This window comes from Mustela lutreola, chromosome 2 (genome assembly GCF_030435805.1).
Source record: "Mustela lutreola isolate mMusLut2 chromosome 2, mMusLut2.pri, whole genome shotgun sequence".
In the NCBI taxonomy this organism is placed as follows: Eukaryota; Metazoa; Chordata; class Mammalia; order Carnivora; family Mustelidae; genus Mustela; species Mustela lutreola.
In genome coordinates this window covers 183,593,150-183,616,573 of record NC_081291.1, presented here as the reverse complement: position 1 = coordinate 183,616,573, position 23,424 = coordinate 183,593,150, and the positions used below count along the sequence as shown (strand labels likewise).

The 23,424-nt window shown below is 34.3% G+C and overlaps 1 protein-coding gene across 2 annotated transcripts in view; it reads left to right on the top strand.

Annotated features, from left to right (window-relative positions):
- EPHA3 (EPH receptor A3) overlaps positions 1–23,424 on the top strand; it is a 365,925-nt gene that overhangs the window by 13,645 nt on the left and 328,856 nt on the right. For both annotated transcript variants that reach the window (XM_059164417.1, XM_059164416.1), the window contains exon 2: positions 5,897–5,961. In XM_059164417.1, coding sequence (XP_059020400.1) covers positions 5,897–5,961 — 65 coding nt within the window. The remainder of the gene's footprint in view (positions 1–5,896; positions 5,962–23,424) is intronic.

Genomic DNA, 23,424 nt, shown 5'->3' with positions numbered 1-23,424 from the left:
GCAGCTGGATGGAGAAATTATCACGAATTAATACTTTTCTGTGACACGAAATGCTTGTAAAATTTAACAAAGTTTATAGGAAGACTTATCTGCACACAATAAGTTATTGTTGACTTCATTTATAACCTCAAACATTATGTAAGTTTTAGTCTATGAAATACAATATTAACTCAATGTATTGAAATGGTTCTAGTTATATTTAGGTAGAAATAAATATAAACAGGAAGGCTGCAGGAGTTATAAATTAAGAATATGTAATCACAGTAGGTAAAAGTTATGTTGACATATATAAGTACATAAGTCAAACTTTGACTTCTCTAAATTTCTTCTCAATGGCATATCCTAGTATGTACAATAAAATGAACAGCTGAGCTTCGGTGTACTTCTGTCAGAAAATACATCTTGGTTTCTTGATTCCATGTTACAGTTGACCGGAGTACTACACAGAGAACTACAACACCCACAGTAAAATTTATCACTTCCTGTATCATTTTCTTCTATTTGTGACATTTAAGTGCAACCTAGAAACAGATTAAAGGATCCTTCTGCTATCTGTAACCTAGAGCAAATCTATTCTTTTTATCGTAACGGAAAGTGATGAAAATGATAAAGATAAGTAGTATACAAGAAATGTGGCTGGGACAATGACAGTGATAGTGTGAATAGGAAAGGAAATTTCATTTTTCTTTAGTAAATGCAAGACATAATAAAGGGATGGATTCCTATTCTGTTGTAGTGGTTCTACAGTTATTTGCAATTGGCTTTAAAGGCACCTTAGCTGAATGTTTTATCGTTTCATATGAAAACATGTTTGTTATTATAAGAGTCTAAATTCTTTAGCCATTAAACTCCTCTGATCACCTAGAATTATTTGATAATTTTTATAACTTGATATTTTCAAAAAATGCAACTAACATTTCATAAAATACAAATAGCATTACTGTAAAGGATAGTGATATGTTATTAGATAATTGAAAAGATCTTCCACTTCAGTAAGAAATTGTGTCATTTAATTTTAAAAATTATTTTAGCAATATCTGCGTATTTGCAGCCCTTAATTTGCAAGACAGAATATTAGTTTAGTTCTGTCTTTCTAACTGGATACATAGTCACATGAATCAGAACTTTGAAATGCCCTCGAAAAAAATCTTGGCATGTTAATGATTCCCCAAGTGAAAACTCCAGAAATGTATACCTTAAATTTTTAATCTGTCCTCACTAGCTAGCAATATGTGTTGAAAACACTTATTTTAGTAATCGAGTCCTTTAAAAATTTTATTGCATTATTATTAAGAAGGGAACAGGTATAAATTCTTGGTATAGATTCTTCATAACACTGTTCGTACAAATGAACCAAGGAGTGGACATTTATTTGGTTGTCTCTCCATTATGATGGAAAATAGGAAAGAAGAGAGGGCAAGACTCTTGGACATCTTTTTTTTTTTTTTTTAAGATTTTATTTATTTATTTGACAGAGAGAGAGGGAGACAGAGAGAGAGCACAAGTAGGCAGAGCAGCAGGCAGAGGAAGAGGGAGAAGCAGGCTCCCCACTGAGCGGGGATCAAGATGCAGTGTGGGCCTTCAATCCCAGGACCCTTGGATCATGACCTGAGTTGAAGGCAGGCGTTTAACCGACTGACCCACTTAGGTGCCCCAAGACTCCTGGACATCTTAAACCCTCAATCCAGCTGAGTGGGAAAAGTGACAGTAAAGATCAGTGGCAGGAATGACAGGAAGATTTTCTCCTTTCTAAAAGTACTTGCTCCAGTTTGAGCCAACTTACCTATTCTTACTTTGTTCTTATTCCTGTTCTCCATTCTACCCCTTCTAATTCCCATCAGAGAACATAATTCCTTTTGCTCAGCAAATTCACATTAGTGCCCACTTGAAAGCCAACTCAGTGAGTTTGAAAAAGGATTCCTGAATATGAATCCTTTCATGATTCATGAAATCAGTTTTCATGAATGTGAACCCCTTTACCCATTCATACATCTTTTATTTAAAAGAAATAAAGTTTAGGCCGGGTAAAACATGTTAAAGAAACCCAGAACTATATACATCCAGACTTTGGGCAGTGATTTCCAAATACAGTTTTGCCAAAGAGCACTTATTTATTGCTCTGCTCAGAGTCAGGACATTTTAAAATGTGTCCGGCTTAAATCACTTTAAGAAGTTAATATATGCCATAGAGCTCTTTAAATTGAAAATATTATTTTAAAGAGAAAATAAGCTGAAATTAATGAAATGAAATGTTTCCTGTTACAAAACAAAAATATTTAGAAATCATACCTTTAGAATATGAACAGTGGCAAGGAATAATTTATATCTTTGAAAAGTAATCTGGCAAAAGGCAGTTATTAAAGGATTAAAGCCATCCTCCATCTGACCTTAAGAATATTCCTAACTCTTCTTGGCTAAAAGTTATAATCACAGACTCAGAATTTTTTCAGAAGTTGAAATAAACCTTCTACATTGCAAATCATCACTAAAACTCAAAAAACTGAATATAATTGTATGTCACAATTCTGTTTCTTCCATGTGTCCCAACATTTGTATGTTGGTACCACCGAAAGGCTATGATCAGGTTGTACCTCTATTTTAGGAGAGAAAGCATTAGAAACCCAAGTTCTTGCGTGATTCAGTGTCGGATTCAGTATGTTATATTGCAATGTTGGATTTAGTCGATGTATCCAGAGAACTCACTTGCAACATGCTGACTTTCAAATTCCATTAACTTTCTCTTTTTCTTATTTCAATTATGCTACACTCAGACTGCTGCACAACAGATCACAGGAGATTTGAGGTTATATCCTGGGAAGTCCCAGGTTAGCAATCATTCACTTTAAAGTGGCTAGTATTCTTAGATTCTGCTTTTCTTATTTGGCTATAAACAAAAGGCACCATATGAACTCAAAACATAAGCTTTTAAAAAGTGTTTTGTTGTCACTCTTCTTTTCTATTAGGTTATATATCCATGGTTGATTATAAATACAATTCATAAACCAACATAGTATGGTTGTGAGTTCAGGTATTAATTTTACAAGAACACCAAATCTGTATAGCATGTTATAAACTCATGGAGGCTTTAAATACGTTTCTATTATTTGATCATCACATGATGCAACAGTGTGAGATAACCAGGACAGATATAATTATGTTTGATAGACAACAGAATCAGAATCATGGGTAATGATGCTGCTGTGTTTTCCTCATTCACGTAAAATAGAGTACACTAAATTTCCATTTCCAAATAAATGAAATAAATTCAATTAATTTATTATACTTATTTAATCAACAGCGTGATATAATTCTTTTTGGCTTAGTTATTCTCTTTTGAGTAGACACCAAATGCAGATATGATTAGTCCGGTCCCTTCTCCCTCATTATCATCAGAGAAAACTAAAGGGTATTTAGTTCTTAGTTAACAGCCTACATTCCAATAAGTCATTGACTAAATGGAGACTATATTCATGTCTTCTTTTGCCTCAAACACTTTCCTCCTCTGGTTAGTAATATTGAAATTAAATCAGCCGTTTAACTTAGCGAGTTGAGTGACACATATTCATTTAGTACATATTCAGTTATTACACACCACACACAAATACATTGAACCATTTAGACTCCTAAAGGGATTGCAAATATGATCTAATGATGAATATTGGCATTGTAAATTCTATGCAAATCATATGTAAAACTCAGAGAAATCATCTGATGACTGATAGAACTGTCAAAGTAGGATTCATCAATAGAACATATCTATTAGAATGAATGTTGGTAAGATGCTTTACTCTGAAGGTGAATTTTCATATTTTCAAAAGTTCTCTAACATTGATTAATCTGAAATATTATCTGTAACATTGATTAATTGGTTGAGGGTTTTTAAAAATCATTTTTGACAGATAATTTCAAGACAATTAAGACTATTCATTTCTAAACTGATATCCTGGGAAATAATACCATTATGGAAATTGCACTATGCAGCAACTGGTTTCTTCTCTTATCTAAATATAATTACTTCTCAGTGGGATTAATTCATTGTGAGAAAAAAAAAATCTTTAATCATTAAGGAATTCCAGTGTAATTACATTTATGTACTTTCACTAGCAAAACTTAGAGATTCTAACTTTGAGAATTATATGTCTTCTAACTTAATAGTCAGGAGGATTTTTTGAAACTCACCTAGATAACCAAATACCTTCTTTTAAAAAGCAGTTCTTTTTTTTTAAGTTTTATTTTATTTTATTTTATTTATTTGACAGAGAGAGAGAGAGAGAGAGAGAGATCACAAGTAAGCAGAGAGGCAGGCAGAGGGGGAGGGGGAAGCAGGCTTCCTCCTGAGTAGAGAGCCCAATGTGGGGCTCTATTCCAGGACCCTGAGATCATTACCTGAGCAGAAGGCAGAGGCTTAACACTCTGAGCCACCCAGGCTCCCCTAAAAAGCAGTTCTTGAAAATTTAGAATCTCACACCTATAAAATATGTTTTTTATTTTACTTAACATTTTATAAGATTAATGTTTCCTATTTGGGGTGATTGAAGTATGGTGTTTTTTTTACGGATCAGGAAATATTTTATTTATGCATGTATTAACATATAATATTTATGCATGTATTAACATTGTATTTTGATTTATGTATATATGGAAACTGAAAATGATTTCTCATTGTATTTATTGATTCACCTGCTCTGGTTTGTGTTAATAATACATAGCTATTTTGTGTAAACTTCCTCTACGTCTTTCATTAGTCAATTGTGGGATTGCTTTCTGATTTAGATGAAGGATGAGGTAAAACCATAGTTTACATTGTTTAATAGATCAACAAAGTGAGCCTTTCGTTATTAATTCAACTTGAAGTATCTTTTTATATTTTAATTTTTAATTCATTACCAATTATTACCCTCTGCGTTAAAAAGAAATGATTTGGAACACCTGGTGGCTCAGTCAGTTAAACCTCTGCCTTTGGCTCAGTTCATGATCCCAGGGTCCTGGGATTGAGTCCGGCATCGGGCTCCTTGCTTGGTAGAGAGCCTGTTTCTCTCTCTGCCTCTGCCTGCCAACTCTGCCTGCTTGTGCACTTGCTCTCTCTCTCTCGCTCTCTGACAAATAAATAAATAAAACCTTTAAAAATTAAAAAGAAATGATTTGTCTTTCTTTAATAATATGTTCAAAATGAAAACACATTCATGTTGTGTCTTATTATTCATCAGACTTTTTAATAGCTAGTGCAAAGTTCTAAGTAAAATCATTAAAGCCTTTGAGTAACAATGTTTTCTTTAAATAACTAAAGCTTATTCCAGGGAATTTTATAAAACATAGTTCTGTTTTGATTTCTCCTGGAATTATTAGTGAAGTATGTTTTTTTATTACACATAAGAAGATAATTTATGTGGTCTTAAAAATTCTTCTATTGGACACAGACAATAAAAAAGATGTCCTAACAGACACAAACAGAAATATTGGTTCATTATGGAAGCATATTAAAGAAGTTCATTCATAGTGAAATCATATGTAAATTTGTTAAATTTAATGGTCTTCTAAGTTATTTTGATAACATGTTAGCATTAATGTTTCCTGTTTTTCATTTTTACCATTTCTTCCTTAAACCTATAATTAATTGGTCAAAAACTGTTATCAATATTTTGAATATTGATCTATCGTTATAAATAAGCACAGTCAAAAAAGCCAGAGAAATTTAATTCCTTAACTGTTTCCATGATTACTTCCCCTTTGCCATTTCCTTCTTTTTCTTTCATATTCTTATCACAAAAATAAAGAGTCTTGTATTTTAAACATGATCTTATTCTTATATCAACGACAACAGGCAACGTTAACTTCACAGAGGCAAATAGAAATTTATTTATTTTAACCGCATTTGTGTGTTTGTGTTTTCTTTTAGTCAATCTACTGGATTCAAAAACAATTCAAGGGGAGCTGGGATGGATCTCTTACCCATCACATGGGGTGAGTATGGTAAACTGTTGAAAGGAAACATAATTCTGTCCATTGTCTCATAGAGAACAGAGGGAATTACTGGTATGTTCTCTAAAATGAACTCCTCTACTTCAGTGGCATATATATTTATCAGTATCTTCAATACATGCACCAAGAGAGCCAGATATTTGTGTCCAATGGAACTATTAAAATTTTTGAAGTCTAATTTTTTCCTTCTGAATCGATTGCCATCAGTTGCTTGATGACACTAATTAAACCTTTTACTGGCATCATGTAGATGGTCTGAGTGTGATCATCTAACATTCTTTTTGTGATGTGATCAGAAGAGGTGAATTGAGAAGACATTTCAAATTTCAAGTAATGTAGAAAGTGTGTATTTAGAGACCTGCAGAGTCATAGCATTAAAAGCAGCCTTGGAGACCATCCAAGAAGGATATATTTGTCAATTCTGTAAAACCTTAAATTCTTTGTTCATTGATCTTTATTTCTTAATTTCTTCACATTGCTTTAACTTCTTCACTTAAAATGTCTGCAGCATATCAAGGTCAGCTTAAGCCTGGGAAATTTCATTTAGAAAAAAAAAAATTGAATACCTTTAAATTTAAACTCTTTATATACCTTTAATACATTACCAAGCCAGACATAGTTTACTAAAGTGTATAGAATTTTTGTGACCCAACCGTTTCTGATAAGATTCTGTGAGAAAGTTTTTTGTTTTCTTTTCTTTTTTTTTTTTTTTTTTTTGGTGGTTGGTTGGGGGAGGATCATCATATACATTTGGAAAATTCTTGTTCTTATGAAATTGTGTAATAAGTGCCTAAACATACTTTGCTTCCAAGTATAGCTTGTGGAAAATGTAAAATGTTATTTTGAAATACCTGTGGTAGGAACAAATTTGTGTATTTCTTTTCCTTCTACTCATCCTCTTTTTAAAGAGGTTATAATTACTTCCACTTAGTGCTGATATTCAGTCTTTAGATTTTTGTGCCTAAACATACTGATTTTTACGGTACTGCCAGCTTCTTCTTCACCAACGGATGTTTTACATCAGAGATACTTCATCTATCTGTCATCTTTGAATCTGCTTCTCTTCCTGGTACACCTTGACATTGACACAATGCCAAAACCTATCACATAATCAGGACTTGGTTGGTTGTTTTGGAGGAGAGAATATGAAGTAAGCCAGGATTTGGTCTTCCCATAGGTGTAAAAGGAATCAAATTATTAGGATAAAAGCACATCCTGGGTAGTCAGAAAGAGTGAATCAAAACTCCAGATTGAGCTGGAAAACTCATTTAAAACTAATCACCCTAAAGTCAAGTCTAATTTTAATTCTGATTTTAGAAATTTGCGTTTTTCATTACTCCGTCAGGTTATCCACTATAGAAACTTGCTGCCTAAGGATGTATGAAAAGCAAAAATCACAGTGATATTTTACTAACAGATAGTTATACAGGCTTATAAAAAAAAACCAAGAAATTAACATGTATTTCAAAGCAACAGTCTATTTCATGATTTCCTTTGAAGAAGGTATAAAGAAAAAATATTTCTATATATTAAGACTTTTGGGGAGAATACTGTGTAAGTGAATACATTTAACCATGTTAATATTAGGTGTATTGTAATGAAACAAAACTGGCACTTCTGCTTCCAGAGATATGTTGGGGGTGGGGAGAAATGTTCTAGAGAAATGTTCTCTACTACTCAAGGTGTGGTAGGTATGTGCACTAACCAGCAATATCAATCCCCCGGAGATTTTTTGATAGACTCTCAGGACCTGCCCCAGACTTTCTGAATCAGAATATGCATCTTAACATGGTCCCCAGGGAATTGCTGAGCACATTATATTTAAGAAGCACTCCTTAGGATAACTCACCTCTTGGCTTTTCCCATCTCTTGCCCAATTTCCTACCTCATTTTTGTCCACAAATTCTGTGGCTTTATCAGCAAACAGTTTTCAGTTTTCCTTTGGCTTTTGGTTGCCTTAGAGAGCCAACCTCATGAGCTTGGGCTTCCTCTTCATTGTTTTCCTGGTGCATCTCCCTGCAGCTGTGTCTTTCCTTTTGGAAGGAAGGGGGGAATGGGGAGTTGAGTGAGCCTAGTAGTGGGTATTAAGGAGGGCAAGTATTACATGGAGCACTGGGTGTGATGCATAAACAATGAATCTTGGAATTCTGAAAAAGTAAAGTTAAATAAAAAATGCCTAAGACAACTGGCCAAGTTTTCGGAGTTATCTTTAAAACTATCAGGGAAAAAAAAAATCTCCCCAACAGGTCATGATATTTATAATATCCCAAGACCCCAAAGCAAAAAGAGAAAAAATATATATAGAGAGAGATGTGAATTATTATCCTGTGGTGCTGTATAGTGTGTTTTTCCTCTAAATCGTATATTGTGTTAACCAAAATGTCCACAATGAAATAAGTAACATAATTTGGAATATGTTTGATTAATATTCATTTCTTTTTGAGAAACTGATGAAATTTTTTAAAAGATTTTATTTATTTATTTGACAGATCACAAGTAGGCAGGGAGGCAGAGCAAAGAGAGAGAGGGGAAACAGGCTCCCTGCTGAGCAGAGAGCCCGATGCGGGGCTCCATCCCAGGACCCTGAGATCATGTCCTGAGTGGAAGGCAGAGGCTTTAATCCACTGAGCCACCCAGGCGCCCCCAGAACTGGTGACATTCTCAAGTAAAAGCACTGCATAGTTAATTACCAGTTGGAATTTAACATCCTTGCTTTTATAGTTGTTTATGCTTTTATTTTTAATTATTTTTATTGCCTAACCAGTGCCATTTTCAATATAACAAAAATAGGTTAATTTTGTGATCTTTTGTTTTTAAAGGAAATAGTTAAAAATATCATGATATTTTTGTTACAGCTTTTCCATAAGAAGTGAAATGTAGTGCTGGAAACAATTTTGAACTTGTTACTGTCTTAATTGATTAACTCCAATAAAAGCAGTGCATCTGTTTGTAGGTTAACTAAAATATGATTATAAAGTTTGGAGGAAAAAATTGTAATAACAATGTTATAGCATACTAAATAACTGAAAACCCTGCTTTGTGTGTGTGTGTGTGAGAGAGATAACATTTAAATTCTATTCTCTTAGCATATTTTAACTATTCGATACAGTGTTACCAGCTTCACTCACTGTATTTTACATTCTATCTACAGAGCTTATTCATCTTAAGGTGAAAGTTTGTACTCTTTTACCTACTTCTGCCTGTTTCTCCTACTTCTCAGTCCCTGACACCCACTTTTCTTCTGTTTCTATGGGTTTGACTTTTTTCCCCCCTAAAATCTGTGAAATAGTGATATTATGTAATATTTATCTTTCTCTGTCTGGCTTATTTCATAGCATAATGTCCTAAAGGTCCACGCATGTTGTTGGAAACAGCAAGGAAAATCCTACTCTTTTGATTTAGGGCCATGGTTTTCAGTGTGATGGGGGAGGTAGGTAGGGAGGGAGGCAATTTTGAATGGGCTCCATGGAGATATTTGAAAATGTCTGGAGATATTGTTGGTTGTCATAACTGGTAAGGCAGGACACTGCTGGCATTTAGTGTGGAAGGTCTAGGTGCTGCTAAACATCTTGCAAGAAACAGGGCAAACTCCCACAACAAAGAATAATCAGGCCCAAAATAACACTGCCCAGGTTGAGAAATCCTTGCTTAGGGGATGAATAACGGTGCTTTGTCAGGAGCTGTGGTCACTAAAAAGAAACTGGGAGACTGCTGGCAAGTTCTCTAAGTCTCAGCCTTACTCCCATCCAAATTCCAAATCTTTTGCAATATTAATTTTAAAAAATGATTGTATACCAAAGCTATATAAAATTAATATATTTGGGCGAAAAGGCCCAACAATGAGTCATTCCTTCATGTATGTTCTTTCCTATTTTTGTTCCCCTTTTCCCCCAGAGATGTATTCATGCATAAAAACTTACAATTAACCTATGTAATTTTCTTGGGAGGAGTATTTCTAACTCTATTTTAAAATGATGCTTCAAATCTTAGAGGGAATCTGGTGAAAATTATGGTACTATACCATTAGGCCTGGAAAAACTTCTCCAAATGAGTATCTGGGAGGAAATTTAATGAGACTTTGGTTTTCTTTAAATGATTTTTTTTAAAGATTTATTTATTTATTTAGAAAATTTTCCTTAAAGATTTCCTTAGACATTTATTGGTGCCTTACTTATGATAATGTATAATCATAATAAATGATATGTATTTATTTTAGAGAGAGAGAGAGAAAGGGCAATTGAGAGTGGGGGGGGGCAGAGGGCAAGAATCATTTGCAAGCAGACTCCTGGCTCTGTGTGGAGCCCCAGCAAGGCTTGATCTCATGACCCATGAGGCTATGACCTGAGCTGAAACCAAGAGTCAGATGCTTGACAAATTGAGTCACCCAGGCACCCCTCTAAATTAAATTCTTATAAATAATACTCAAAGTTTGTAAACTGAAATTATCAGGGGGTTATGAACACAATTTATTTTTTGATAAGAGTTTTTTTTTTTTTTTTTTTTTTTTTTTTTTGTTATGGACAAGTTTTGGCACTAATAAAGCAGACATAGCAATGACATTTGCTGTATTTATGAACTGTGAATTATAATGTTCGAATTTTGGGTATAATTATCTTCAGGAATTTTAGTAATCAGTAGGTTAAATATTCTTTGATTTAGGGGACAATCAACACACGTAAAAACCCATTTACATATTTTATTACAACTTTGAAAGAGTCTTTTGTTTAAATATGTCTAGTATTTAAATTTATTGATTGGTTGATTGATTGATAATGCCAATCTACCACATAAGTTTTCTTAGTATATGTGTCAACGTAGAAGAATGATCAGAGGGAGGTGGAGCTGTATAATTAGAATAGTATTGATATGCTAACCAAATAGTACAAAGGAATTATGAGCCCCAATTCACTTAATTACAGAAGCTCAGGTAGCCAGAAAGGCATGAGGAGAGGGTTGGGGAACGTGCTGTGATGGGCACTGGATGTTATACACAAGTAATGAATCACTGAACACTACATCAAAAACTAATGATGTAGTATACAGTGGTTAACTGAATGTAATAAATTTTTTTTAAAAAAGGAGAGAGTTTAGGAAATATAGAAAAAGCATAGCCTGAAATGAGTGATTCATGTATATTAGCTGATGATAGAAAGAATTCTCAAAATTAGTAATTGCAGAGCTTTTTTTTTTTAATTTTCTAACTTCTTCTTTTTTCAACTTCTTTAGAATTTTTTTTCCTTAAAGATTTCCTTAGAAATTTATTGGTGCCTCGCTTTTGATAATGTACACAAACAAGCTAAAACAAACAAAACAAAACCAAAATGCTCTTTTGGCAAAGAGGCCCTGTTGGTTGTCCCCAACATCTATTTCCTGGCTTTTTCTTGAGAATGGCGCACCTATATTGTTTATGTTTTCAACTTCTGTTGTGTCCCTGGAAAATAGCCCCTCTGTGACTCTGTGCGGCCAAAGTTGACTCATCTGAGAGCTAATCATGATCACTTGCCAGTGACTGGTTTAGGCAAAAATAAATAAAGTCAGTGAATCTAGAGCAGAATTCCAGTGAATTCTGGAAAAATTTTCCTGCTAATAAAAAGACATGGGGAGAGCCTAAGAACTTTGTGTCTCCAGGCTTGCCCTGTGAGGGCCCAGTGTCCTTGTCTGGAGCATCTGGTCCCTTCATGACCAGAAAAGCGCTAACCCACTTGGGTTAGCCTGGAGAAATTAGCTTAGAGACCTGACCTGGCAGAACCACTGAGTTATGTAAAAGAATTTTCCATGTTTAAATCACTCTTAGTATTTCCCATACTTTCAAATGAAAGGGATTCTGATAGGATACAATGTTTAATTTCCTGATCAAATATCTTAAATTCCAAATGAGGGATACAGCAATGGATAATTATATTTATATTATTTTGTGAATTGTATTATGTTATTTGTATTTTCCCAGTGCTTTAGTATGATGTTAGAGATCATATGCAGAGTAGTAAAATACAGTGAGCTACATTGTTTAGGGTTGGAAAACTGCATTTGAAATCTGGCTTTGCTATTTATTTATTTATTTAAGATGTTATTTATTTGACAGACAGTGATCACAAGTAGGCAGAGAGAGGAGGAAGCAGGCTCCCCGCTGAGCAGAGAGCCCAACACGGGGCTCGATTCCAGGACCCTGGGATCATGACCTGAGCTGAAGGCAGAGGCTTTAACCCACTGAGCCACCCAGGCGCCCCTGGCTTTGCTATTTATTACTATTTGATCCGACATAGGCTAATTAACCTTCATTAACATTTCTCTATACTTTTAAAAGAGGAACAATTATAGTTTCCATGTCACAGCACTTTGTAGTGAATATTTGAACAAATAAGATATTTATGTTATCTATGACAAAATATACGAGATAGTGCATGTGAAAGAGCTATACACATATAATTTCTTATTCTTAAATAAATTTGAGGATTTCCCCTTCGAATCTTAGCTCCCAGACTCTATGTGGCATCTTGGATTTGGATTTAGGAGAAGGAAAATTGATATTACTACCTGACGTTTTCTTCTCAGTTAAGAGCCCCAAACATGGCCTTTGACATCACAGGGTTGTTACGCTATTGAATCTGTGCAGACAAAAGTGTCCATAAAGTCTTGGCATTATATTTTGAATGGAAAGGGTTAACTATGGATGAATGAGTCAAAAGTTGCATGTCCACTTTAATTTATTTCAAACTTTTAAGTGATGAGAATTTCCTCAAAATTTTAATCTCTCTCCTTCAGGGAGACCTTCTGACTCTTTCACATGCCACTCTCCTGCCACCCCTCCCCTCTACCCACCCACACCCCCCAGGTGAGCACGTAATACTGTTAAACTCATCTTCCTTGTTCTCTCTTGTACCTCCACAGCTTGTAATTCTACATTAACATTCTGCAATTATTTCATTGACACTTATTTCAGCCAGGAAGCTGAAAACTCTATGAAGTCAGTCTCCATCATGAAACTTCCTCTTTTATTCTCCACAGTTTCAGTCCCTGGGATAGCTGTCCATAAATTAAAATTGCCTGAATGAATGAAATATAAACGCTTTCCAAAATAAGGAAGTATAACTAAGTTGACGTTATGTATTTGTTGAAAAAGTTTGATTTCCTATCTGTTATTTCAAATGGTGTCTATTAATGCTTCCACTCTCTTTTTTCGTGGTATAAATGCTAAGTGAAATTATAATATAAACACATACTATATGTACTATAAGCATATAACGTATAGATATCCATGTTTATATTGCATATGATATTATGCTGTTGTTTGTACTAGCAGGGCTATTTAGTTAATTACAAACAGCCCATGAATTAGAGGTTAACTGAAAAGAAAATTAGCTAGGGGCACTTGGGTGGCTCAGTGACTCAGTCCTTTAAGCATCTGACTCTTCATTTCTGATCAGGTCATAATCTCAGAGTCCTGAGATCGAGCTCTGCATGGGGCTCACCAGTCAGGTGGAACCTACTTGTCCCTCTCCCTCCCGCTTGTGCTCTCATTGAAATAAATAAATAAATCAATAAATAAATAAATAAATCAATCAATCTTAAACAAGAAAGAAAACTAGCTAAAAACAGTTCTATATTGAATTTCATCTTGACTGTTGTTTGAAGGTTAAAAAGCCAGAATCCTGCAAATAAATTTCATTTAACTAAAAGTAGAAATGTTTAGAATTGAATGAATCGTAGAGAGGAGTGGGAATAATAAAAATAATAGCTAAAATGAGTCATTGCTTTGCTGTTCTCCAGTTTACTGTAATTTGCCTTCAGTGTTGGAATTCCTGCTGTTTTTGAAGTCTGGATTTTAAGTCTTAGCTACTAGATCTCTAGCTCTCACATTGTGAATGGTTTCTGAAAGGCAGGAAGAATATTTTGACAACTGGGTGTCAACAATAACCACTTGGGATTCTGCCTTTATGAATCATAGTCTAAATTCTGCTTCATATGCTGAATAGTTGATCTAGAAAAATCAAATTTTTGACACATGTGATATGTGATTCTGGGTCATTTGAAATTTTTATGCCTAGAATGAACAATGCTATATATTTTCAATATGTCACTTTCACCTATTGTGCTGACCTTTCAAGGAAGGCTGTCTGATCAAATTAGAAAAACATGGCAAAGTTTTTCAGTTTTTTCTTTCTCACCTTTCTTTGAAACAAAATGCACCAAAATCTAAGGGGAAATGAGGATAAGTGGTAAAAATAAGCAAAGGTTCTTTGAAACAAAATGCACCAAAATCTAAGGGGAAATGAGGATAAGTGGTAAAAATAAGCAAAGGTAGAATTTATTCTAGCAACATTTAATTTATAAAAATGTTACCTTTTATTTATTTTAACATAATTTTTGTCAGTGCCTTAAGAAAATAAAAATCATTTTTCCATTGCTAATGTTGTATATTTCTGTGTTCATGCAAACTGTGTTCCTACGTTCACTCAGTTCATTATACATTAAATTTGTTGAAATGTGCAAAATAGTATATAGCAGCCTGAATATCAACTTTTTTATTGCTGAGAAACATTCAGTTCATTTAATATTTAATTTAATTAATTCATTTAATTTTTATTTATGCATTTTTTAGAGTGAGAATTATTGAGAGAGCATATGAGAGGGAGAAGGTCAGAGGGAGAAGCAGACTCCCGCTGAGCAGGGAGCCTGATGTGAGACTTAGTATGGGACTCTGGGATCATGGCCTGAGCCAAAGGCCATCATTTAACCAACTGAGCCACCCAGACACCATCAGTTCCTTTAATATTTAAAAAAATATACTAAAACACTATGTTTTCAAGCTTCCAAATTTTCCTTTGAAATAAGATATAAAAACATAGACACTCAGTGGGAAAATGTTTCAATTCTGTTATTATATTAAGCCAAGAATTTTGATAGAAATTTGTAAAAATAATAATTTGCCCAAAGTTTCTTTCCTTTCCTTTTTTTTTTTTTTTAATTTCATGACTTAATGATTTTGATCCTTAGGTTTGGTATTGTCTGGTGGGCCATTTTTTTGGAAGATTAAAAAATTAAATATGCCCTGCAAAAATATAGTGTGAAACACTTTTTAAAGAAGTTCCACATTCCAAATGATAACCATTGCATCTGAAATCATTTAAAGGTTATTCTATTTACAATACAGACCACTTAAGTACTTCTGCAACCTTAATAGCCCATTGATTACAGTTATTTGTTTTCTGCTAATGCTGTTCAGTTTAATGAAAAACGATGCCGGTTTCTTGGGGGTTGCTAAAATCATTCATCCCCTTTCCATGAGACATATGAAAAGAAACATCAAAGGGGTTTTCTGAGTAGTCCACTTCTACGAGTTATTTTTATTCATTCTGATATATATTTATATGCAAATAAATATATAAAATAATAATTATAAATATATAGATTGAAATCCTTAGTTTAAAATATGTAAACAACAAGGCGAAATCCAGACCAAGACTTATTTCATTAGAAATCCAGAGGGGTGGGACCCAGAAATCTGCTTTTTCATAGACCCTCTGTGATTGTGATGCTGCTCAAGTTTGGGAATCACTGTACTAGAATATTGTTATTTGCTGTAATGAGGCCACCATTACTTAGGAAGATACTCATTTGCTGCCTGATGCTGTATTGTAGTTCATTCCAACCTCTTAATACAGCACAATTCATGATTAATATAGCTCTGGATGTTTTTCATTTAAGATTTTATAAACATGCAACACGTGAATGTAAGTACTTGACCAGTAGCTTGGGGAATTTATTCTTTGCAGTTTGCTATAATGATTCATTTTAGAATCATTACCTTTCTCTCATGTAATCTGGGAATTTAGTTTGAACTGCATATATACGCTGTTTATACATCTGGCATCCATTGCTCACCATAAAAGAGATAAAATAGTCATGAATTAAGTGATTAAAAAATCGCAATAAAGAATATGAAAATTGTGGCTCAGTGGGTTAAAGCCTCCACCCAGGGTCCTGGGATCAAGCCCTGCATTGGGCTCTTTGCTCAGCAGGGAGCCTGCTTCTTCCTCTCTCTCTCTCTCTCTCTCTCTCTCTCTCTGCCTGCCTCTCTGCCTACTTGTGATCTCTCTCTGTCAAATAAATAAAATCTTAAAAAAAAAAGAATATGAAAATCTTCCATCAAAGTGTTACGATAATTTAAGTTTGTCTAGGGAACGGCTATGGGATGTTCCTAGAAAATGACAGGCATCATCTTTTGATGGATTTTATGTGCCACACTAAAGATACTGTATAACAATTAAAGGCAACATTTTAATCTAGGTAATTATGGGGGATGTTTTAATTGAAGAACAGACGAGAGTCAGAAAAAAAAACAGAAAAGCATTGTGAAAGTTCCCATGGGTAGCTTGTATGGGAACCTAGGATCTGCTTGTATCCCTTTGATTATATAGCTTAGTGATTTGGCGTAAGGTTGAATTTTAACTATTTTGCTAATATTCAAAGAAGGGATATTCTAAAAAAATTAAATCTTTTTTTATTAGTGAATTTTTTTTTTTTTAAATAAAGGCATGAAACAGAGAAGCTGAATTTGGAGAACTGAGTAAGTTGAAGACCATTGGAGGATTCAGTAGAAATGAAAATTATCTTGTAAACTAAGAAAGACAAAGGAAAAGAAAGAAAGGGGAGCATAAAATGCTTGGATGGTAAGAGTAATTAAGTCTCCCTTCCCTGTGACAGTATCAGTCAATGAATTTTTTGGGCCTGAGGTTAAGGATAAGCTAAAATTCAGAAAAATGTAAAATGGTGACCTCTCTTCTCAATATGAAGTAATAGAACTACGGATCTAGTTACTATGGAAGAGAGCCAGTACAGAAAGAGAGGAAGGATGCCATGTGATGGTTTCATAGAACTTTTATTTTTTAAACATTTTTTTCTTAAGATTTTATTTATTTATTTGACAGAGATCATAGTAGTAGGCAGAGAGGCAGACAGAGAGAGAGAGAAGGAAGCAGGCTCCCTGCTGAGCAGAGAGCCCTATGCCGGGCTTGATCCCAGGACCCTAAGATCATGACCTAAGCCAAAAGCAGAGGCTTATCCCACCGAGCCACCCAGGCTCCCCAAAGAACTTTAATTCCCAGTCTACACTTGGATATTTATTCCATGCCATGGAATCCAAAGAGAGTTGGTCGTCATAAACTTTATGAATTTAGTCAAAGGTTTCCAAAGAGGATTAAAGCTTCTGAGTGATATGAATGCATCTTGCAAACTGTGCTTGCTCAGCAATTCCCTAGATCCATTTGTCATCTGTATCCATAATGTTGAATATAAGTGATGGGTGGCCATTTTTTAATGTAGAATTAGTGATATAATTTTGACTTCAATTTCTCTCTTCTCATGAGTGTTCAAAAGGCAATAAACAACAATGTAATCATAAACTACAAGAAATTTTGTGAATTTCTAGGTTTTCACAAAATAGTAGAATTTTGTGAAAATATTTATTGACAGAGTTGCTTCACTTTTTCTTAAGATTTATTCATTTATTTTAGAGAGAGAGAACTTGAATGGGAGGGACAAAGGAAGAGGGAGAGAGAATCTCAAGCAGACTCCACACTGAATGCAGAGCCCCATGAGGGGCTTGATCCCAGGACCTGGAGATCACAACCTGAGCTGAAACCAAGCGTCAGATGCTTAACCAACTATGCCACTCAGACACCCCAAGTTGCTTCACTTTTTATTAAGAGTAGCAAAATTTTATTTTATTTGGAGCAGTAGAATATATTCAAAGGGATAATCAATTTTAAAATAGCAGTGACTTTAGAAGTCATCTAGTGTAATTCCCAAACTCATGTTGACAAACAGCTAAACCTTGGCTTGACCAAGGTTATATTATTGCTTCCTGGGTCTGAGTCCATGCTTTTTTCATTATTCCCTTCTGTCTTGGTCTGGACAATACCAAAGTAGATTTTGAAATTGTGTGGTTTAATACTTAGCAGATTATACACCATCAAGTTTTAGAACTATTTTGTCTGAGTGTGCTGTCTTACAGCACCCTCAATAGTGACCACATCTTGCAATACATCAGTCAATATAAGCTATTTTTCTCAGCAGCTGAAAAATGCCGATCTTTCATAAGCCCAAGAAGAAAGTGGGTTGTATAGGATTATTATTAGCTCTCTATTCTTGTGTATATATATCTTCCCCCGCCCCGACAAACACAATCCACAAACAGCTGGACTTATGATCTAGGGAATGAACTGTCACTGATGACTAAACATTCTTTTTTTTTTTTTTTTTTTTTTTTTAAGATTTTTATTTATTTATTTGACAGAGGGAGATCACAAGTAGGCAGAGAGGCAGGCAGAGAGAGAGAGGAGGAAGCAGGCTCCCCACTGAGCAGAGAGCCCGATGCGGGACTCGATCCCAGGACCCTGAGATCATGACCTGAGCCGAAGGCAGTGGCTTAACCCACTGAGCCACCCAGGCGCCCCGATGACTAAACATTCTTAACTCATTCTCTTGACAACTCTAAAATCAAGTTGATTTTTAGCTTAGATTCAAATATAAATTTAAATTTACCTGAACTGAAATGACTTTTTTTTTTTTTTTTTTTTTTTTTTTTTTTTTTTTAAAGATTTTATTTATTTATTTGACAGAGAGAAATCACAAGTAGTCGGAGAGGCAGGCAGAGAGAGAGGGAAGCAGGCTCCTGGCTGAGCAGAGAGCCCGATGCGGGACTCGATCCCAGGACCCTGAGATCATGACCTGAGCCGAAGGCAGCGGCTTAACCCACTGAGCCACCCAGGCGTCCCTGAAATGACATTTTTAAATGTTAGCTTATAACCAAAGCAAATCCCATTTAATTTCAGTTTTCATAAGAACTATTGGATATTTTGAGACCTTTTTAAAAATTAATACATCATTTTAATGTACTAGTTTAAAAACAAGGGTAAATGTGGTATCTTCAAGCCAATAATCCCCTTCCAGATTTAAAATGTTTCTAAATTGCTAGCTATATTTTTTTGCATTCTGCACTGCTAATATAGATTTTTTTTGTTGAATCATTTTGACAGAAATAAATGGTGCTCTCATGTAGTTTTCCAGATAAGTTGATGAGTAAAAATTAGATTAACAAGTTAGTTCAACAACACATTTTGGACACTAAAATATAAAAACACAGGAGTTACATAATCCAAGAAATAATTTGTGGTGAAATTTACCATAGTGATCATCTCTTTTAAAATCACTACTTTTTCGTTTCTAAAATAAATGATCCTAGTTCAAAGAAAATCCCAGTAGTGATAAACATTTTGGGGGAAGACTAAGGGTGATAGCATTGTTTTAGTTTATTATTTTATTTTATTTTTAGGGATTTGTTTATTTTAGAGAGAGAGAAAGAGAGAGACAGTGTGTATGCATGTGCATGTGTGTGTATGGGGAAAGAGGCAGAGGAAGAGAATCTTCAAGAAGACTCCCTGCTGACCAGGTGACTGAGCTACCCAGGTGTCCCAAGCATTATTTTAGAAAGGAAAGTATATGGGTATTATTAATTTCCAGAGCCAATTGTATTCTTAATAGCTTATGCAGTATAAAAGGGGTATGTAAAATCATTAGTATATTGATACTCATTCATCATGTTGTTTAAGGGAGGAGATTCTTCTTCTTCTTTTTTTTTTTTTTTTTATTTGTTTGACAGGCAGAGATCACAAGTAGGTAGAGAGGCAGGCAGAGAGAGAGGAGGAAGCAGGCTCCCCGCTGAGCAGAGAGCCCAACACGGGGCTCGATCCCAGGACCCTGGGATCATGACCTAAGCCGAAGGCAGAGGCTTTAACCCACTGAGCCACCCAGGCACCCCCATCATGTTATTTATAATTGTTTGAGCTCCTAATATGTGGTAGGCCCTATCATATGGAGTAGGGATACAAACATAACCCATAGGTAATATTTTTACCATGTGCTATGTTGTATTCCCCTGCTTTCTGTATATCATTTCACTTAAATCTTACAACAATTGTACAAAATTTACTCTCATTTCATAGTAGAAAAAAAGTACAACCAAAGTGTTTAAATAACTCAAACAAGATCTTACACCCAATAATTGTGTCAGGCATGAAAATCAGTTAGTCAGATTCCTTATGCTGCATACATCACCCCTACTCTAAAATGCTTCTCTTAAGAGAAGTGAGGAATGTATTTCTGGGTGAAGCATAAAGTTTGGTAGAAGACACCATGAACCAGCAACTACAATATGATGAAAATCATCAATTGAGATAAATAGTGGGTAAAATATCGCACTGAATGTGGGATCAGCTCTGTTTGACCTGCATCAGGGAAAATGATTGCAAGAGGTTGTTAAACTTTTAAGGATGAGTTGGAATCTATGAGGTATATGTAACTGGGCATCCCATACACAAAGCACAGACTGTAAAACAGCATTTTATGCTGAGCAAAAAACACAGTCCATACCATCTGAAAGTAAGGGATAGAAGGAATAAAGTGATAATTTGTGAAGGAAAAAAAAAAAGAAGTGAAAATTTTCATCTGGATTGTGAGGAGCCTCATGCACCATGGTCAGGGCTTTGGATTTTCTTACAGGACATTCTTAAACTGGTTAGGAATTTGGAAGTTTACTCTGTGCACTTAGACCGGAGGTGCAAAAAAGAGTTGGCTTCTCAGGTCATCTGAGAAAGATACCTGGCAAGGCATAGAAGAGAGGTCGTGAATGTGGTGTCATTTATGATATCTGCTCTATAGGAAATGATGCCAACTGGGTATGGGTGGAAAGGAGATGAAGGATTCAAAGATAATTTCTGATACGATGGGTGATTAATGATGACTCACATGTGTATTAGTATCTCCTAGATAAAATCTTCTTAGATGCGCAAATGCCTCTGGATCAACTGTAGGACACCACTTCATGGTTAGAGATTGCATTGCTAATGGTGCTGGTCTCAGCACCATACTTTGCAAATCAGTGTCCTAGATCAACATTAAGGGATTTACCTGAAAATAAATTTGAATAGTTTCATTTTGTGAAATTTAAAGGGTAGAAATTAACTGAATTTAAAAGGAGAGATGTGATCTATTCTCATGTGTAGATGGTCAATTAAGATTGAGAATAAATTTTTAATACTTTGTATTGGCATATGTATTTGTTGATATAAACCTATAATATTAACATATAATATTCATGTATATATCTGCACACTTATGGATATTTGTATTTATAACACATATCATAACATACCCAGTGGTATCTAACGTGCTTCTAGTATTTGAAAGTCCATATCATTACCCCAATATTTCCTGAATTACAGAGAAATATAGAAGCCATGAAGACTAAATTTTCAAATAGATGACCATAGTCAGCCATAGAAGGTCATGTAATGTACTTCTAAAGTTTTGGGAGGTCCAATATTGGTATTTTGGCAGTAGAAGGTATTTAGAAGCAAAAAATAAAGATTTTACCCCAATATTAATTATATATAATATAGTATTTATAATACAAAACAGGTAATTTCTGAAGAAATGTTGTAAAATAGACTCATGATATGTGATAGACAAAGCATAGATAAAGGGAAAATAAAAGATGAAATTTTGAATAGAATTTTAAACAATTAACAGCCTTAGGAAATATTCACCAGATAGCTTTTCTTTTAGTATGCACTTTCCCTTTGAAGAATATTTCCTTTAACATTTGATTAGATGTAGCGTTTGTAGAATTTATGATTCTCAACAGAGACATAGGTTGGTATTTAAAGCAATATTTAAACAGAAGAGGAATAATGCTTAACTGGGTATAGATCAGGGAATCATTCCATAGGAAATGAATATAAACAAAAAGAACATGAACTATCTCAAGGCACTTATAAACAAATGAAATAATTCTTGTGGCCTTGGTCCTCTTTTATTTTCTTTTTTATGATTCTCATGAGTATTTTCATTCCTTTTATCCAAAAATATGTCAAATAAAATAAATGGATGTTTTAATATTTTTAATTATAAAATTTTAATTCAAAATTATAATGAAATTAATTTTATGTGTTTCTTGTGGGACATGCTCAGTAAATATGCATAGGTCCGAATTGTCAGTTTGGAAGATTAGGATGTACGTCTCTCATGAAATACCACGACTAATATGTACCAAAGAAGGATTTTTTTAAAATATAAAGAATAGGGCCACCTGGGTGGCTGAGTAAACCTCTGCCTTGGGCTCAGGTCGTGATCTCAGGGTCCTAGGATTGGAGTTCCTCATCTGCTCAGCAGGGAGTCTGCTTCTCCCTCCACCTCTTCCTGCCTCTCTGTCTACTTGTGATCTCTTTCTCTCTGTCAAATAAATAAATAAAATCTTAAAAAAAAGGGGGGGGGTTAAAAAAAAATATATATATATATAAAGGACAGTGGTTTCTTTGAATCTTACATAACTGCATTTTTATTCTTATAACCAATTAGTATTTAGTATAATGATTTAAATCGCTGATTCATCAAATCTTTGAATAACTTCACCCCGATCAGGTTCACTTCATACCTTTCAAAAAAGAGCATGGGCCTAACACAGTACTAAGTAAAGATCATATTCAAAGATATAATTGAACAGTTAATTATCTGTAATATGTTTAACAGTAGGGTGGGGAAATCCATTTGACCTTTTAGTGAATTAGCAGATATCTGAATATGAAAGAATTTCTAAATGTTATTTAGGGAATATTTCATAAAATATAACTAATTTGAAAAATAAAAAGCTTGCTTAAAAAAAAAAAAAAAGCTTGCTTACAAAAAGAGCCATAACTTTATATTTAGCAAAATATTTAAATACTGAATTCCCATATGATATCTATATAATTTAGAAGAGAAAGATATCATTGTCTGTCATGAGACCAGATCCTCTTTGCTTTTTCTAGTAATACTTTTTGTCTTTTTTTTGGAATACGTAATGTAGTCTTTCTATGAGGGAGACCAAAGCTAAATGAAAAGCTGTCATTTTAATTAATACAACACAAGCTGCACTATTAAGTGCCTTCAGAAAATCTGTTTTCATTTGGTTCTAGGTATTTAAGAGTCAGCCATTGAATATGTATAAGCAGCTCTTCCTATAGACATTTTAGAGTTAAAAGAAAATCAGAAACAATCCCTGCTCCAAAGAAGTTTCTGATATAATTGTGTTTGTCTCATTCGTGTACATCCAGCTTTCAGAGCCAAAGGTGAATGTGGTTTGTAGTAGTTGGACATATAGTTCTGGCTGTTGTTTATTTATTTCATAATCATGTATGATGCTGGTTTTAAAAAGTTTGTTTTGGGGGAATGATTTTAGAATTATAGAAAAGTGGTAAAGAGTATTCAAAGAGTTCCCATTTACTCTACCTAGTTTCTCCTAATCTTATATAACCATGGTATATTTGTCAAAACTAAGATATTCACATTGATATGTTACTAGTAACTAAACTATAGTCTTTATTTAGATTTCACTCGTTTTTCCACTAA